Source organism: Amia ocellicauda, chromosome 9 (assembly GCF_036373705.1).
Source record: "Amia ocellicauda isolate fAmiCal2 chromosome 9, fAmiCal2.hap1, whole genome shotgun sequence".
NCBI lineage: Eukaryota > Metazoa > Chordata > Actinopteri > Amiiformes > Amiidae > Amia > Amia ocellicauda.
Window position 1 is genome coordinate 10,045,232 of NC_089858.1, and position 20,156 is coordinate 10,065,387.

The 20,156-nt window shown below is 38.0% G+C and overlaps 1 protein-coding gene across 4 annotated transcripts in view; it reads left to right on the top strand.

Annotated features, from left to right (window-relative positions):
* LOC136758560 (collagen alpha-1(XXVII) chain B) overlaps positions 1-20,156 on the top strand; it is a 126,656-nt gene that overhangs the window by 60,863 nt on the left and 45,637 nt on the right. For all 4 annotated transcript variants that reach the window (XM_066713053.1, XM_066713051.1, XM_066713052.1 and 1 more), the window contains exons 11-16: positions 583-636; positions 2,666-2,710; positions 11,183-11,236; positions 14,375-14,419; positions 19,336-19,389; positions 20,019-20,063. In XM_066713053.1, the coding sequence (XP_066569150.1) occupies positions 583-636; positions 2,666-2,710; positions 11,183-11,236; positions 14,375-14,419; positions 19,336-19,389; positions 20,019-20,063 (297 nt within the window). The remainder of the gene's footprint in view (positions 1-582; positions 637-2,665; positions 2,711-11,182; positions 11,237-14,374; positions 14,420-19,335; positions 19,390-20,018; positions 20,064-20,156) is intronic.

Consider the following 20,156-nt stretch of genomic DNA (forward strand, 5'->3'; position numbering starts at 1 on the left):
AATTGCCATTGGAGAATCCATATCGTGAATAAGGGGGTGCAAACATGTCTACAGATTCTGAAAACAAATAATTGTAATACTTAAATGAAATTATCATAGAATTGCTATACACAGGCATTTTTTGAGTATATCATCTGTAATTACACTTAAAATAATCCCCGAATTGTAATAATTCCTGATATGCCCCCTATTGTTTCTCAAATCAAGGATTTCTAATTATAGAAACTATGGATTTTGTGTTGGCAGGTATGTAAACAGCCTTTCTGTGTGTGTGATTTGATTTCCTGTTGTTTTTGTCCCCTTTCTTTAACCATGTTTTCTCCTCTGCCATGAACAGCGCTTTTGGACCGCTCCTTTGATCCCTGGTGTGAGGGTATGTGCCCTTGGACTACATCGTGGAAGCCAGCACCATGCAGTCCATGGGCATATACACTTGCCTCAAGGCTTAGTTCTTCACGGACACAGCCACTGCCCTTCACCGATGTCTGCGCTTGCACTGGACTGAGTTGGCTTACAAGTATGACTGAGATTTCCAGAATCCAAAATGCATTCTCATACCCATCTTTCCCCGTCTCTCTGCAGGGTTTTATAGGTATTCCTGGGCTTTTCGGCCTACCTGGGCCTGATGGCGAACGAGTAAGTTTATTTTTGTGTGATTTTTTTTTTGTTTTTTTGTTTTTTTTTTCTCATTTGTTTCTGGTGATGCTGAAAATTTGATTAAAAATGCCAAAGATGTTTTGATCTTCTTCACGGACAGTGCAGTGAGGCGTTATTTATCCTTGGAATCCACGGACAGCTTCCAGATGGGATTGTCGAACAGCATTCTGGGAGCGCATAGGCCAACTCCTGTCTCTTTCAGCTGAATATGTTTTCTATATATAGACATCTGTTGCGGAAATTGAGCAACTTATTGTCTCCCTGGAAATTATTTATAGTTATCATCTTTAGGGTATAAAAACAGTTTAGATTTTTTCGCTTTTTATGACATCTGAAATATTTGGAATGCAGCTTGTGATAACTTTATTCTACTGAGGCATAGGTTTGAGGCCCTCTAGCTCAAATCACTACACTTCCTTTGGCTCTGCAGATTCTGAGTTCCAGGGCAGCTTAATTGATGCACTGTGTTCAAACTGTAAGACCAAAATAAAAGCTAAACCATAACTCATGCCTGTTTACCACTGATATTACTGGAGGTATTTCCCCATTAGAAGAAAATTAAATATTTCTTTATGGGAACCATGATTTGACTGTGGTGCAAAGTATGTGATATTTATGGTCAAGTATTGCAATGAATGATACTTGGTGTGAACAAGAGCATGTCCATTTGTTGTTGTTGTTGTTGTTGTTGTTTTTATTATTATTATTATTATTATTATGAACAAAAATATAAACACAACATGTAAAGTGTTGGTCCCATGTTTCATGATCTGAAATGTGAAATAATCCATCCAATTGACATGTGTGGCATATCAAGAAGCTGATTAAACAGCATGATCATTACACAAGTGCACCTTGTGCCGGGGACAATGAAAGGCCACTTTAAAATGTGCAATTGTGTCACACAACACAATACCACAGATGTCTCAAGTTTTTATGGTGTGTGTGAGTGACATGCTGACTGCAGGAATGTCCACCAGAGCTGTTGCAAGATAATTAAATGTTCATTTCTCTACCATAAGCCGCCTCCAACGTAGTTTTATAGAATTTGGCAGTACGTCCAACCGGCCTCACAACCGCAGACCACGTGTAACCAGGCCAGCCCAGGACTCCACATCCGGCTTCTTCACCTGCGGGATCGTCTGAGACCAGCCACCCGGACAGCTGATGAAACTGTGGCTTTGCACAACCAAAGAATTTCTGCACAAACTGTCAGAAAGCGTCTCAGGAAAGCTCATCTGCGGCTCGCCGTCCTCACCAGGGTCTAGACCTCCTGCAGCTCTGGTGGACATTCCAGCAGTCAGCAGCCAATCACATGGTCCCTCAAAACTGGAGGCTTGACATCCATAGATTAGAGCCTAATGCATTTATTTCAGTTGACTGACTTCTTTATATGAACTTTGAAATCGTTGCATGTTGCATTTATATTTTTGTTCAGTGTATTATTATTGTTATTATTAGGAAAATGTAGATTCTTGTCTGATTGTGTAATAACATGCTAAGGCTGTCACTTGTTAGTCCTTCATGCCCTGAGACTGGAGCCAGCTCAGCAATATCTCAGTGAGGGAAAATGTGCTTCAAAAGTAAGGCTAGTACAGCACACATGCTCTGGGAACTGTGGAGACATCTTAGGTGTAACAGCAGGTTCCTTTCATAATATTTACACAGGATCAACTGGTGTTGGAATTTAAAACATCTACACTGAGCTGGATTATATCAGGGACTAGCGCTAAGGAGCTGTGACAAGGGCTGGTTTAGATTAAGTTGGTGATGAATAACATTTTTATGCCCCCCGCCCCCCACCAACACTGGTATCAGACTGTTATTTGAGGTTCACCTCCTTTCGCATTTCCAGGTAACGGCGGTTGAATTTTAATTGTGCTCGTACACCAAACAATATTTCTTTATTCTGGAAGACTGTATTGGTGGTCTTTAAAAGAGTGTTTTGGTTTTTTCTCTCTCTCTCTCTCTCTCTCTCTCTCTCTCTCTCTCTCTCTTTTTCATCTAGGGCATTCCTGGAGTTCTGGGGAAGAGGGGCAAGATGGGTAGGCCGGTAAAGTTTTCTCTCAACATACTTTATAGATAAATACAATTTTATATATTTGAACAGCTCGGCTTGCAAATACTGCTCCTCCTACATGTTATCTGACAATGAGAATTGGATTTGGTGGTTTCCAAAGCCATTGTGTCAAAATTAACCAACGTTTTATATTTTTGCCTTAAAACTGTAGCCCCATGTATGTATAAAAGCAAGAGATTTTTTTTCCCCCCCAGTGTTCTTTGTGTGTGGCAGTGGGCCCCAAACTGATGTAATAAAGCTAAGATTAATGTAGAAGGAGCTTATGTGAGTCATACTTTGAACACTTTCCAGTCTTTCGTTCTCAAACCAGAAGATAGTTACACATGTTTTGTAAAAATGTCCCTTAAAAACCCATGTTAACATTGGAGAGGATTATTCTTGGTGAACAGGTTAAAATTGTTCACAAACCACCAAATACGTTTTTTTCAACCTGTATCTCTGTCTGTTCAGTGCTGCTCCCCAAACAGCTTTTGAATCGTTTTAGCTTAATTAAAAAAAGGTGTCCACACTTTACATTTAGGGTAAAGATCATCAAAAAGCAAAATGCGTTTTAACTATAGTCGATTTTTTTCCCCCATTAAGCAGAGTGGAGTTCCTGTTGCAGATGCTGTATGTTAACATGCTATTCAGCACAGTAACTGGGGATTTATTGAGTCCCCTGTGCTGTCAAAGAAGGAAACAGGGGGCACCTATATTGAAGAAAGCTTTATTTTCTTTCATCCACAAAATTATAATAACAAGTACAGTCGTTTCTTTTTCAAGACTGTTTCACTCAAAGAAATACCCTGGGCAAACTGTCACCCCAGTTGGGCCAATTGGCCAAGGTTTTTGTTTAATTGACAAGGCCTTCTTTTTTTGTTTTTACCTTCTCTGACAGGGTCTGATTTTGTTAAAAAAAAAATATAGAGAAAAAAGAAAAAAAACATACTCCTCTGCGCCAAGAGGGAAATTTAATCCTTTTTTTGGATGAAAATTCTGTCGGGGTGGAATGTAGCCAGTATTCCCCAAGTCTCTGGCTCAGTTGTCTTTGAGCTGCAGCAGCCCTTTCAGGAAAAATCCACGGACAGTCACTTTTCATAGTGGAGATACACTGAGGGGGTGAAGCATGACGTACAAGATAGTCAATCTTTTAGCAGCCTTTCATTCCTTTTTTAGAAATTCCTGAATAAGAAATAGCCCAAACAGTTCCACACATTATGGCGTAATAGATTAAGTATTTAAACATATCTTTTAAGTTCCTAAAATAAAAGCCTGCAGGTCTTTATGGTGCTCTTTGACATCATCACAAATTCACAGTTGGCTTTCTAAATAGGATTTGCATCTTGTGTCCATCAGTGAGACAAGCAGTCTCTGGTGTTCTCAGTATGTGGATAAATGCTCAGCAGCTAGGCTTTTACTGTTTCCACAGGGAAATGATTGTAGTTTGAAGTGATGAATCCTTACCGCTATACACAATGCAGTATTGCTCGGTAAAAGTACTCAGTAAATATACACACCGAAAGACAAGGCAGATCACTAAATATTAGTCCAGAATGTAACCTGGGATAGCATTCAGGACTAGTCAAATACATTTTAAGATTTGTTTGATCTGGGAAGCCTTTTAATTTTTGAAGCCAGGGTGACCTTGAAATGACTTTCAAGGCTTCTACATGTTTTGGAGAACTTGTGGTAAAAGCACTGCAGTGTCTGGAAACCCTGTGGAGATTGGCACCATTCTGGTAATTTTCCCATGCATGGCATGTGCTTGACAGGTCCGAGGTCCCTCCGCAATACAGTGCGAGCCGCCTGTGAGAGCTTATTTGTATGACTGCAGGCTCTGCTTCTTGTCAAATGACACTGGCCCTCATTTGAATCGGTTGGTGCAATATTCATCTGCTCTAGTGTACTTAAGCTGTGCCATTTTCCACTGAACTCCTCCAACACAGATCTCTCCAGGAATGCTAAAATAAAGGTGTCTTTTCACATGTAAATTCTGCTTTTGCTTAAAGAAAGTATTACTGTGCCATGTAGTTTTCAAAGTAAAAATAACTCAACTGTCACCTCAATTTACATCATAGTTTTACATAAAGAAGTACCAATGAATCACACATTAGCTTTTGAAATTATAGGTGTGAGTGTACAAATAGTTTGAACAGACCATGTTTAATGATATTTTCCTGATGTAGAGACGTTTGGTGAAGTCTAAAAAAAACCTCTTAAGGGTCATATTCAGCACCATGCTGAGATTGCTGTACATTTTTTCCTAACAGGAAAACAGTCTTTAATCTTCCAGTGTCTCATTACCACCTCTGTGGATTAAAGCGAGAGCTCTTGTCTTTCCCTTTGTTGTTTCAGGACTGTTGTAAAAGTTAGCAGCTTGTTTCTGCTAAGACTGCCGTGGACACTTAAGCACTGTGTAGCATGCTTTCTGAATATGGCCTTTGCTCAGAACAGATTTTATTTTGATTTTAATCTCAACATCATATCAGATGTAATCTTCCAAATAGAAAGTCTTTCCTTGAATGTGGCTGTGCTGAAAGCAGGTTATTCTTAATAAGACTGGGAATATAACTCCGTAAAATGAGAGCGGGGGAACACCAAACAATAAAAACCTTCCACTTCATTAAAAAAAGTCTCTGGAAGAACAAACAACAAAGTACTACCACAGTAAACTTGATTCCTAATTAATCAAGTGCCTGTTTTATGGGTTTTTGTGCACAAAGCCCTTCTAACCTTTCCACTTGAACCAATGCCTGAGTCATTATATCGCCTCCCTGATGCCTCATTCTGAAGTCGGCAATGTAAGACCTCTAATACTCATCAGGGTTGATGGCAGCCCAGGCAGGCTGCCAAGCCAGATGATTAGTGCCCCCTCAGGGCCTTATGCTGGATGCTTGCAGAATACCCTTCTTACTTTGAGGATATTGGCACTCAATGTATTTTTCCCCCCTGTCGGCATCCTCCAACCACGCTGGATTGTAAAATGACAGAAATATATGAGTTTATATGTATTTTTTCAAACGTCGGAAATCCTTGAGGAACAAAGCCAGCATTTTTTTCATCCCCCATCTGCCCCACTGATAAGACCTTTAAAGTCAGTGAGAAAACCATGAAAATTGCAGAGTAGGTCCTTGTAAATCTATACAGCACTGAATCATGTCTGGATTGTACTGGGGATGCACAAATGTACATTTGGATTTGGGGAGATCTAATCCAACATTTTTCTATCTGTTCTTTCATGGGAGATGTTTCTGTTTCTGTGCTTTGAAGGGGGCCGTCTTCAGACAGCTGGAGATTCAATGCTGAATTACATGCACAAGAAAGACATCAGCCTTGCAGATGGATATGTCGATTATGAGATTTCTTGCTTTATCTCAACTACATTTTACGATAAAAATGAGAAGGAATTATATAAGTTACAGGTTTACCTGGAATTAGATGTACTTTCTCTTTATTTGAATGAATCAGCTGAAAGGAGAAACTAATGAAGCTGTTGTAGTCTAGGGCTCATAATTAAAATTAAAATGTGCAGGAAATATTCAAGCTTAGTGAACCGTGGAAGTGTGACAGGATCAGGGACCAAACGCAAATATGTGACATAATTGAAAGAGTAAAATTGTTCAAATGGCAATGGGCCGGACACATTGCAAGCAGAACAGATCAAAGATGGACAAAGGAAGCTATCGAATGGATCTCAAGAGATGAAGAAAGACATAATCATAAACATTTCAGGGGGGACATGGAAAAGAGAAGTTGTAAATTGAAGCAAGTGGAAACATCTTGGGGAGGCCTTCATCCAGCAGTGGATCAATATGTACTGAAGAGGAGGATGATATGATCTATATATATATATATATATATATATATATATATATATATATATATATTACTCCCTTGTATGCCGGTTATCTCTTGAAGTAAGTTTGTGATTTGAGAAATTGAGGTGTAAGTGTGCACATCCAATTTTTCTAGACCTTTCATCAGTTTATTATAGCTTTTGTTTTCCCTCACAGCTGATAGGTAGGGTTTCATATATCTTTAATAGTGTGATAGATTACAAGGCATGAATACCCCTGTAGCTGCCTTACTGATTTCCTAGTGAGAGAGGTTACACATGTCAACTACTGGTATGACCTAATTATAGGCCTAGTGTATCAGACACCACTTCAGTCTTAATTCTCCTTACTGGAGGTCTTTCTGGAGACTGCTTGGCATTATTTTTCAACCAACACAACACCCATTCCAGTGAGTAACATGAATTAATAAGGTTGTGAAAGCTTAATCTCATTTAAAGTGACAACAGGCAAAAACTTGTCTTAATGAATTAACCACCATTGATAAAACAAAATCACAACCCTGTGATTGAGGTAATATTTAGCAGCAGTGTGCATTGTTTGTGATGCTGCGGTGATTTCATTTAATGGCCTGCTTCTCCATCATTTCGACAGCTGGCAAGCCTTGCAAAAGTGGCAGCAATTCAATACTGTACTGTCAATTTACCGCCAAGAGAAAAATAAATAAATAAATACATCCACAATTAAACATGCATTTTGTAGTAACTTAAGATAAACCAGCCAACTATGCCAGACATGTACATGTTTTACACCTCATATTGTGTGCAACTATCTTCCAGATACAGTCCATTCTATTCAGATACAATTTCAACACGAATTGGACCCTAAACATGGCTTCTACCAAGAACCAGGACATCTGATTCATAAACCGCTTGGATTTGTGTGAACGGAATCCTGTGACCTACATTGTCGTCGGATTCCGCTTGAGATTATTATCACTTGTCTTGCAGCTGTTCATTATGTGTTGTAACATGGAGTTGATCTGAGCATTGCTTTCGCTTTCCAGATTTTTTCTACCCCCTTTATTCTTTTATGTACAGACAAACAAAGCAACATCTCCCATGGCAACTCAACCTCCTTTGGAAAATGTAATCGTTAACAAAAGGCAGAAAAATGGAATGCCCCAGAGATCTGCTTAAATCCTCCCTCAGCCAAGCTGGGACAGTCGCTACTGAGAAGCTGAAGTTTTGCCCCCTCTGCCTGTCTGTCTGCTGCGAGTACATAAAAGGGAGAACGTGACAACTCACTGTTCTGTGATAGTCGTGTCTGATCAGGCAACTTCAGCAGGCCAAGGAGTTCCTCTTTGCTTGGATGTGTAACCATTGTAATTGCTTCATTGGTCGCTCATGATCTCAGGGAAACTTTGGGCTGCCAGATTTTTTTTAAGAGTCTGGGAAAGCTTCCCACTCATGACACCATTTGTTCTAATGAAAACGACTGGTCCAAAAACATATGATCACTGTGCATTTCTGTTCATTTAAAAGTAGGTTGGAGTCGGTCCTGGCATAGTTCATTTCTGCCTCCTGGAATGTGCTCAGGTCCCTGGTACCACACTTGGACACTTGTGGACTTTAATTGACTTAACTTGATCCTTTGTAATGGTACTACAGTTGTTTACATAGTTCTTTCTTAATTTGTGTATTCAATTAAGACATCTTCCTTTGGTGTCATACTAATGCTGGAAGTTTCTGTCTTTCAGCGTGAGTTGCTTCATTATATGAATTTACAAATCAGCCATTTGCTAACCCAGTCCATGATTTAGTCTGTATGCATGTACTTATGATGACCAATTCTATACAATTTTTAATTGAGAAAATCATTAGACTTTCAGATATGAGCCATGTACGAACCATATATCTCTGTGTTAGCTTTTATAAAGGACTTCTTAGAAGTTATTTTCTGCTAATTAAAACATATGCATTTTTTGGGGGTTTTGTTACTTAAAAAATCCAGGTCAGTACTTGGCTATGTAGTTATATCTTCATTGTCTCATTCTGTTCTTCAGAGCTCTATAACTGTGTGAAGAACACATGATACATATTCAGTGACTGTTAGCTCAACTGGCCAGTGGATGTGCATGCTGTAGAACGTGCAGTATTCCAGATGTTTATGGGTCTTTTTTCTCTTTTTTTATAGCATTTAATTGTAAACTGAAATACTGCCTGTTTAAACCCTTTGTCAGCAGATTTCTGTTGTATTCCTGGTTAAAGTTGTTGCCAGAACACTAGGAAAGTCTTAGCCACGGTATTTCCTGCTGGCCTGAAGAGAATGAATCTCTTGCATGTTTTATAAGGTTTAGTGGATTGTGTGTTTTATACTCTAGCATGAGGGATGTTTCATAAATCTTTGTAAAACAATCTAACTACTACAGTAAACTGGCTTTCAGTGGACGTTCACACAGACACACACACACACAAACCATACCGCTATTTTTAAATCACCAGGGACAAAACATGAACTGAATCGGAGTAAGTTGAGAAGGGAAAGGATATTTTTAGCCGCCAAGTCATCTGCGGTGAATGTGAATAAAGTAATACAGTCAATTCAAGTTCTATCTATGCAAATGGTCTTTTCGAGAGATACCATTTGCACTTTTTTGGCTTTAATAACAACTCGGTGTTGGCATGGTTGTATTTTGCTGACTGCTTTGAGGGAGTCTTGATGAAGTACATCTATTGACACCTCCCCCAAAGCCTTATGAACACTTTCAACTGTTTTTTACAGATGTCGATTGTCCCTAGTCTTGGCCTGCCCAACTTTAATTAATGCTGGATTGACCATTCTTTTATGAAATTAATGACATATCCAGCATTACACTAACAGAAGCCATGCATGGCTAATTACAGTATCCTCTAAAAATGCTATGTGATATGTCCCACCCCCACATCTGAGAAGTGTGGCATTTCCATATTTAAAAGAGTCAGACCAGAGATCTTCCTCCTGTGGTTGGGGTGCTTAGTATTAGAGGGACTAATTTGGCTTGATTTGATCTCTTTTTGGCTGTTGAGCTCGGTGAGTTAATTCCTTTGTAATCCTCCGAGTCCCTGCCAGGTTAGAGTTTGATAAACAGTTTGAAATTGGCATTGAGCTGCCAAAGCCTAATTAAAAAAATATTTTATTTAGCAACCTGAGTAGCAAGCTGCCGGCTCTGCCTCGTGGCCTGCTCTGTTCACATGCGTTAATATTTTTTGTTTATTATCTTAGTGCGGAACCAGCTTTCCATTGAAAGCTCTCCTCAAATTAACACAAGCTGTACAATCATTGACACAGAAGCCAGGTTTTAGTAGACCCCAGTACAGGTACATTGATGATGTTTAGTGGTCAGTTTAGGAACTTGGGCAGTAGTGTGGAGTAGTGGTCAGGGCTCTTGACTCTGGAGCAGAGGGTTTGTGGGTTTAATCCCAGGTAGGGGACACTGCTGTTGTACCCTTGAGCAAGGTGCTTTACATGCCCAGCAGTATAAATGGGTAAAATGTAAATATAATATACTGTAACAATTGTTAGTCACCTTGTATAAGGGTGTCTGCTGAGAAATCAAGTAATAATAATATTAACTTATAACCAACTCGCAATCGTTTAACCTATTGCTATAGCAGTAGCGGGGAGGAGAGCCTGGCTTGTCGAGGACCCCAGGTCTAATATCAAAAAACTTTTCATTAGTGTCAGTAATGGGGCTGGCTCAGTTCTGTAAACACTCGTTTTTATTTGGAAAGCCAAAGTTGTTTTACTTGTCCATTTCCCAGGATGCATTGGCAGTCATATTGTGCTTCTACTACCAATCCCTTGGATTTTCCTCTAACATAATGAATCACGGGAGCATTTCATTTGTGAAAGATGGTCTTCCAAATCATGTACATTCTGAATACTAGATTAGCTTTAGTTTGCTAGTTAAAAAAAAGAGTCATATTTTTGTCCAGTTGTATTGTAAAAACATATGGACATTGAGGAAGGGGTAAAAGGTAGTTAATCATGTGTTTCAAGGTAAGAGGGTTCACACGCCAAATTCCAACTCTCCTCCTTATTCAAACTGTACATCTGGCTAAACCTACTGAGGAGGCTATAAAAGCACTGTTTGGAAAAGTAATCAATAATGTTCCGTATTGTACTGTAGCCTTATTCACGCCAAACTTTTTTTAATTGTTATTATTATTTTATTATTCTTAAAGAATATATCAGGGTGAACTCTTAGTTTTGCTATAATAATGGATTGGTTTTGGGAAGCTTGGTTATATTAATATTTGGGTCAGGTGCTCATTTCATTTCTACAGTGGTCTCATATTTTTCAGAAATTATGGTTGACCATATTTCTAATTGTGGTTTAATGGTGACCAAACCATATAATTTTTGTACTGCTTTTTGATATGCTGCTATATATATATATCTGTGCGTGTGCCAGTATCTGTGTGTGCGTGTGTTTGTGTCTATGTGTGCGTGTGTAACCCTTTTGTTATTATTTTCTAATGGATGGAAAGACTGAATTATATGCTGTAACATTTCTGTACCTAATGCAATACAATTGTTTATATTTGTTCCAGACGTTTTGTGAGGCTGTACATGTTTATTGCCTTTCCTGAATGGTAATTAAGACCACTGTCTTGGTGTTTGTGTTCAGGGGTTTCCGGGTGATTTCGGCGAAAGGGGACCACCAGGGCCAGATGGAAACCCAGTGAGTACAGAGCCAGAGAACCTTTCTGGATTTTCTTTCAATGAGGTTGACCCCCCTGTCTGATGTGGTTGTCTCTTCGATATGTTATGCTTATTACAAAAGGTTCATACATAAAAGGGATATTGTAAATCGTTGCTCTACATTCACTGAGTATGCCACTTTCTTGTAATCTTGTAATAAAGAACTTTAAGAGCATACAAAGTCACCGCAATACACCATATAGTCTAACCATACTACGCTTGTTTTAAAAAAATGTTTGCACATTGTAAAATTTAAAATAGTGAACTGTAAAACTACTCTGATGAGAAAATCATCTGTTTCCAGAAAGGATGTAGCTTATTAGCAAATTACATCTTGTGCTAAGTGTGGTAAAAAACATGTTCAAACTAGCCATTGCCTCAGTACTTTTTTAACATATTCTAATCAGTCTTCTTTTACACCATTTACTCTAGTGAATGTCTAGTCATAGAGTAAATGAACATATTTTTGCAAATTACGATTTTAAAAATAAGTAGATTAACAGTAATAAAATACACTGTATTCTCTAGTGCACTGGTCAGCTCTGCAGTTTATAAATGTGCACAGACCTTTGTATTGTTTTTAGAACAATACTGGGATGTCTCTTATTTTGAAGAAACTACATCGAACATCTTAATAATGTTACAATCAGCATTCACTCTTTCAACATACTTCTGAAACATCAGTAGATATATACTAGTACAAATTTGTTTTAGCTTGCTGGATACTTTATTAGCATATCGTATAGAGAAGCACGGTTTCTTTACCAGAAGATAATCAAGCACTCATGTTGTGGTTTATGGCAACTATAACAAACGGTGATGCTCACATATAGGATTAATCAGAGACAATGGACTGGCAGACAATTTCTATGCGTTCTAAGTCAGTAGGAATTTAATATTTCTCTGCTGCTTATTAGGCACACAATGTAAATGGGGTTTTGGCAGGAATTTTATTTGTGGGATCTAAATGAAATGTCAATTCAGCACTTAAATAGACCTAAAATAGTGTCTTGCATGTATTTTCCATTGTTCAGATATACTATGTTTCATCTAATCTCTGTCTGCAGCCTGCACACCATGATATTTCCTGTGCTTTAGCCCTCTAATGAATCCAATCTGATCGTTATTACTTCTAAAAACAAAGGCGTTTGATCTTTCTCAATGCACACAAACTGCTCAGCTTGTCAGAATGAAGTGCCGTGTCTTCATGGACAGTGTATGGAGAGCTCTGGAAAAATCCTGCACACACAAACTGTATTTATAATAGAACCACAGCTCCTAATTGGAAGTGTCATGTTTGGATTGAGAGGTTATTCCATAAGCTGTTTTCATACGCGCTGGTTTTCATAGCACATAACCTGCATGTAATTCATCACAAATGTATGTGTAATCAGCACTGTAAGATTAAGTCAGTCACTAGGCAGTTCGTGTTACTTACGTCTGCATGTTATTAATGATGTTTCATTCTAATTTTAGAAATTAAAAGATAAACTGTTTACTGTAGAATAATATGTCTCCAAAATTAATATCACGATTATACTTTATCACAGGGGTTTGTCTTTGTCTTTCTTTCAACAAATATATAATAACTACAATTTTAAATACATATTTGTTTAGAGACAAAGCATACTGAATTGCCTACTTGTAATATTGAACTGCTTTCCAGATATCTTTCAAATGCTCATACCTCTTGTGAAGCTCTGTTTGCATTGTGTTTTGCATAACATCACAAGGGAGTGAAATCTTAAAGAGTTGGAAAGAAATTAAAACCATTACAGTGCTGAGGAACGTAATTTAACACGAGAAAGAAAGCAGAGCTCTCGCAGTTTGCAGAAACATCACAAATGATTCAGGTGTGCTTTGAGAATCTGCCTTCTGTATCAAGTGGCAGAAAAGCTACTTTTACACACAAAGACTTCAGGTCCTCTGGAAGGTGCCCATAGCTAGACAATGTGATGGCAGGATTTAGCTTTACATGCTGAAAACATGTAACATGAAAACAGCAAGAGTATCTTTGTTTAGACAGACAATATCAAGTTAAACAAGACTTGGGATATAGCTCAAACTTACACCCCAATGTGTGGAGTAAGGTAAAGAATCTCTTATCCGTACCTTTAAATTAACAAACTCATCATCAGATTTACAGGCTTAATATATAGAAGGAGCCGTAACGTAGCTCATTAACATTCTTATAGTTTATAAGTGCTTATATTATATAAGAAACACACCAAATAGCAACTCATTTCTCAATAAGGATTTGCATAACACATCTCCACCACCAGCCACAGCTTGCATGTGTTGTACAGTTCTCTGTGCATGTTTTTAATGTCGGTAAGAGAAAACTTTGTTCCTTTATTTTAATTACTCAGCCCTGACATGGCAGCAGTGCTCTGAAAACAGAGCTGCATGGAACTGCTCTACAGTGTCTATAGCTTAACTAACAGCTGCATGTTTAATTCAAAACATAAACCATCTACAGTGTCTTCACACACGCCTCTAATCACTTTGCATAACAAGTGGACTTTATTCACTTTAGTTATCAGCTTTTACAAATTATCATGTAATAAAAGCATCCGCAACATTAATTGAATCCCACATGTAATGGACTTGCGTATCAGGTCTATTGTTGGATTACATTTTCTCGGATAAATGGGTCTGCTAATGACATAATATTAATAAATGTTTTAATTAAAATATCCACTACATCGTTGCTTATACATTTTAACTTCAATTGTCCTTTAATGCAGTTATTAAATAAAAGTGTAGGATTCCCTGTATTTCTCCCTTTGAGGTTGGCGGTGGTAGTAGGGCCTGTAACCGCTATCTCTCCTGTTGAAAAGAGTTTCCTTTCATCCAGGCCGCTGGTATGGGAGGACGTCAGCATCACACATAACTGTGGGTTAGTGGAGCAGGACAACAAGTGACTCTCTGTGTAAAAAAGCAGGCCTCCTTTCATTAGCATGCTTTCTGGAGATGGGATCTGCAGATTACACAAGCTACCAAGGGACAGGCGGAGAGGTCTTCCCCCCTGTCAGCTCAGCTGAACACTGAGCCACTTTTTCAGGCTATATTTGTTTAGAATAGAGCCAATAACCTTAGAAACTTTCTTTCCTTTTAGGGAGATTTGGGTGCCCCTGGTCCTAATGGAGTTCCTGGGCTCATTGTAAGTATATAAATATCCATTAACACTTATAAACCTGGCATTTTTTCCCTTTACTGAAAGTTACGCTTTGCCTAGTAACACAAGGGCACCATTAAACACAGGCTGTAGGTTTGTTTGTTTGTTTCTTCATCCTATGAAACCGTTCTGTCTTACAATTCCCTGCATTCTTTACTTCAACTAACAGGGGGTTGTTTCTGTGCTATATAATGGATTTCAGGCTCAATGGTTTCTCTAGTATTTACAGAAAGCCCATAAAATGCTACTCTAGCTGCTCTGGTAAGGTTTATTCAGGCCACGATGCTGTCACTGTACTGCACTATTTCATCCGATTTCTGGGTAAAATGTTGTGGTATGTCTATCTCACAATTGCACAAGTATATTTTTAATGACAAAATTATAAATATTTCTCATTGGATCCTGAAGGACCAATTTCATGGCAGTTTGTTAAGAAAGAATGAAGTGTTCTTTGTTTCTTTTTCCTTTACATATTTATATTGAAGTGGAATAATCAACTTTTCCATCATTTTAAACTGAAAATTGTTGTGTGCATGCCAGTCAAAAATTGGAATAGTTTTCATTAAATTTTGATTTTTATAGCTGAATGCATTGCCTGTTGTGTGAATTGGGTTGTGACAAATGTTTCAGTTTCTCCATGTGGTGTCTTCTGTCGATTTTCTTCTTCATCAGCAGGCGTCTGTTAGAGCATCTTTGTGTTGCACAATTACAATGAACTGTACCATGGAAAACTTTAAAATGTCACTAGTTCATTCGTCGTTGAAAGACACTGCTGGAAACCAACCCACTTTTTAAGAAGCGAGACATTGAGCCGTAACTGTTCTAAACGTCCCCTCATGTCCACGAAAAAGTCAAATAAATAATGTTGGCCCTGCATGGGCTCCAAACAAGAAATGTTCTCTGGTCAACTGCTGACCGTAACTGTTATGTAAGGGGAGGAAGAAATTAAATCCCAAACCCTAAAGTTGTCAGTCAGTGGGTGCAAGTGCAGGAACTGATGCATTACAAATACTTAAAAAAGCTTCCTAAGAGCTGCAAACCTTTAAACACTAGTTCAGAACCACATAATAGCTTGAGATTATACCCTGCTCAAGTTCCTCTTTCCTTGTACACTATTCTAAGACACCATAATACCAGTAATTATTACCTTGGATACCAGCAGATTGCTGCTGTTAAAAATGCCACTGTGTTTATTACAAAATCTGCATCTAATCTGAGGACGGGTTGGTAAACAGTATTTTGCACTGGAAGAGGCTGTTTACTGTTTATAAATATCCTCGGGATGGATACATTGTTGTGCTTATGAATATTCTGTAAATTAGAGACCTTTTCTTTTGCATATTTTAGTATTCGGCCGTTCATTTCCAAATGTAACCCAACGTTTTACTCAGTTGCATATATTATTATTGTTTCAAAGTCTTTAATAAATCTCTGTAATTTTTTCAAAGAGTTTTTCTCGTTTCTATTTTATTCAAGCTTTTACTAAAAGGAAATAACAGTCTAAGGAAGCTACCAGAATATCATGAAGCAGACTCTAGAAATGTGTATTATCCATATTGATCCGGGAGAATCTGCATGGATTACGCGGACCGTCCTTTTTTGCCCAATTGACACACCAGATATAGGTTTCACAAAGCAAGTTTAGCCAGTTTGTAAGAAGTAATATTAAAATGTAATTAATGGTAAGAAAAATGTTTTTGTTATGCATCAGGGAGGGAAATAGTTAGATGTGTTTATTTTTTTTGTCTGTGTGAATTGGCTTACAAAATGCACTCAATTAACCTGTGCTGTAATTCTCAGTATGATATTTTCAAAATTAATATATTTTAAATTTAAAATATTATGAATTACAAGGTCAGTTGTAAGTTGTAAGCAGAAATGTAAGCAAATAAAAAAAATAAAAACAATTAAAAAAAAAACGTATCTTTGATGAAAGTCAGAACTCGGAAATAAACAGCCAGCCAATGGGAGGATACTGTTTGTGGAGAGAAAAGAATAGAAAGAAAGCAAAGGAAATCCAGCAGACAAATAAACCATAAATCAAAACAGCCTAACAAGCCAATAAGCACAGATTCCTGAAATTCTTTCAACTTGAAGTCGCCTCAGGATAAAAAATAAAAAAAAATACGACGACATTTCCTTCGTTACACAATTGGAGAGGCTTGAGTAGGATGTAAGCAGAAAACGGTTACCTCAGCCAAATACTGACAGGAATGGAACAGCGAGATGAGAGTAACTGCACTGAGCAATAACGAGTTTTAAAATCTCTATTATCTCCATTCGGCTTCCTCCAACACCCCAGATGGATAAGAATTCATTAGACATTGGTGTGGAAACATTTACTCATCGGGATTAAGCCATTATCTTTGTCTTATCACGTGTGGTGATAGGTTTTAATCAGACCCATTCTCTTCCTTCCCTTCCTTTAGCACCACTTATCTCCTGTGCTCCGTGCGTTGAAATTACATGCTTACAGTTATAAAAGTCAAATTAAGACATCTGGAAGCCATCAGAAGCTCCCGAATGCTCTTCTCCTATTCTTCATCTACAGCACTTGAAGAGCAGATGAATAAATTAGATGAATGTTTTGAGCTTTTATTTCCAAACTAGTGTCTTTTTAAAAGAGTCTTCAGTGCAGCAGCTGTTTCTTTGAATGTAGGTTCCAATCAGTTGCATGGTAGTCATTGATATTGTGTTTGCAGAAAACAAAATGTAAACAATGCAGTTAAGATATCATCAGATCTGGTGCATATTAATAAAGTTATTTTTGGGAAGAAGTTTGCTTCTTGCATCCATTGAAGAGCCAAGTTTGCTATTCGATGTAATTTCTTTCACAATGTGGCCTTCATACATTTTCCCGCTTTAGTTTAGACCAAGTTCTTTGTCAGTTCTTCATATTTTTCTGCTTAAGGAGCTACTGGTGTACAATGTCTATTGTATATCACCCCATTATTACTGCCCTGATGGGCTTTATGTTGTGATTATTGACAATGGCCATTAAGGTCACAACTAGCGTCTTCCTCAGGTAAACACCAGGAAGGGATATAGTTCAACAAAGAAAAAACTGTCAGTTTTTCTCCTGAGATTTGAAAGGTATTTTATTGTGTGGAATACTACAAATACAGAATTGCTGTTAAACTGACAAGCCAGTGCTGCAGCAGTATCTGAACTTTCACTGGGACATGTGCACTACTACAAAATACTAGTGTATAAGCATGTGAATAGAGTTCAGGATATGAAATCTGTGATTCTGCATAAAACTGACATTCTGCACAACCATTTGAGAAACTATTATAAGTAATGTTTGACAGCTTACATATCCCCCTCCTTGTGAGGCTACACAGCCAAACAATTGCAAACAGGCATCCAGGAGACCAAAACATTTAGAAAAGATAGGGATTAATTTGCTAGAGTAATGGATGATGTATTTGTGATTACTTACTACAAGATTCTAAGACTTTGACTACATTCCGTTGAGAATATAATGTAATTGTAATTTAATCACTTGTAGAGGGGAGCAAAGCTGATGTACCTTACAAGCTTGCCACATACAATGCATTAAGCAGGCTAGGATGCATTATAGGGTGGGCATTTATTTGACCTATGAAACATCTGTTCAATTTATGGACTGGAATTCATCCTTTTTCTGCAGAAATGGGCAGGACACAGAAGTGGCTAAAATAATGTCTCTTACATTTATATAGGTCTGCTATTATGCCACATCCCTTTTCAAGTATGATTGTAAACTAGAAGCCCAACGACAGGGGAAACGTCCCACTTTTTCAGTGAAAATGTGAGGTTTGAAGAGGGAGTGAGAGAAAGGAAGAAGAAGAAAAGGAAAGGAGGAAAGTGTGTCTGTTCTCTGCACACTAATGACACAATTGCAATGTAAACATTCCATAGGATGAGTGTGCTTGCTTGCAGATTGAAGCCAGCTGAGGTCTGTGCTCAGACAAGACGGCCCCCTCCTGAGAGAGAGTTTTGTGTGCGGCAGAGAGCATCCCCTTCTCTATCCTATAGCAGTAATTTAGAGAGAGAACATCAGCACATTGTGGTGTGTTGAGCAGTTAACTTTTATCATTAAATTTGAATTGTATGACCTGAATCAGAATGCAATTCCCCATTTTCTCTGGTCAGGTGAGACCTTTTAATGCCTAAAGTTAATTTCATGGGCGAGTGTATTCGTAATTATTATAGCACAGGTACTGCCTCTATTTCGACAGAAGCTCCTACTAGTTATATCAACAATTATAATATTAATAACATCAAGCTGTGTGTAAACACTTGCCACTCCGTTGATTTAAATTTGCAAACATAATAATCGGGCCAAAACAACTACAGTCTTTTTCCGTTGAGCAAGTAGAGAATTCTTATCAAAACGTTGTCCGGTGTGAAAAAGTAAATCAGATGGCACATCCGTTTCTTCTTTGACTTAATCTCAGCAATTGTAATTAGAATTAGATTAGCTCTGGATCATTATCACCCTGATGGGCTTTCATGAACATTGGCAGCTCATGAATGTTATCATTTACTTCCCAAAATCATTTCTCTTAAGAGAGATAACTAAAGTTTTGGAAATAATTTCTAATCAGCCGTTAGAAATTGGTGAAACCATAAGTATGTAATCTTCTCAGTGCCAGATTGTTAGCTGTATTAGTTTAAATCCTTCTATATTTGTGCCTCATTGGCTGGTGTCCCAGAGTTCCTTGCCCTGTGGATCATAGTACTCAACTCTTCCTCAGATTTGAACTTGACACTGTTTTCTCTTCCAGCCCTTGCTAATTAAGACTTTCCGTATTGCATACAAAAGGGTGCATTGAAGGTCAAGCTATGTTCCTACTGTTATTACTCTGAGTCTCTCTTTAATGCTGGCTTCTTTTTTTCTTTTCTCTTGGTGCCAGGGTGATATGGGGCCTGCTGGGAATATGGGTATGCCAGGACCACATGGACTCAAGGTAATTACCTCAACATATTTGCTTGTGTTACCGAGACAGTTCAATAAAAGCTCAGTCTGACAAATGGGATAAAGTTCCGTGGTAATATGATTAGTCCTCAAAATGCGGTGCACACATCCTGTTACCCGTTGTACTCACTCTTGCTGTGGTTTTTTTTTTTGTTAGTTTGTTTCTGAATAAGTCATTGTTTGCCCAGAAACATTGTTTCATAACCTGTTTAATAGTTGTTTTTTGCTGATATGAATGGTTAAACTATTGTACAAGTATTACTCATATGTACTTTAGGGAAAACTCTTGGCGATTTTTATTTTATTCTTATGTCTCTTGGCACTTCTAACACTAATAATGGTTTCTATGTGAAGTCTTTCAAAGTCTTTTTGGAAGCCTTTCAAAAGTGTCCCCAGCGAACGTGGTACTTTTTGTATTTACTGAAACATAGTATTTTCAATAAAAATATGTAACCAAAAACCAATCATGTAAATGTGTAGAACACCTGTTCTATTTACCCTTTGATACTTTTATTTTGCAAGTATGTAAACTGAATAGCGATTTTTCATTCTTCCATGTTTGTTGGAAGAGGTACAATCTATAGAGGAGTCAGTGTTAATCTGTGCTTGGGTATTTTTCAGGGGGTGCTCGGGAATCCAGGAGAACCAGGACTGAAAGGTGATAAGGTGATCTGATCTGAATACTCCCTTATTGCCCTGTGTTTTGTAAAGCATGTGATCTGACCACAGTAGGCTTCACTAGATGCTTCCTATTGTTTG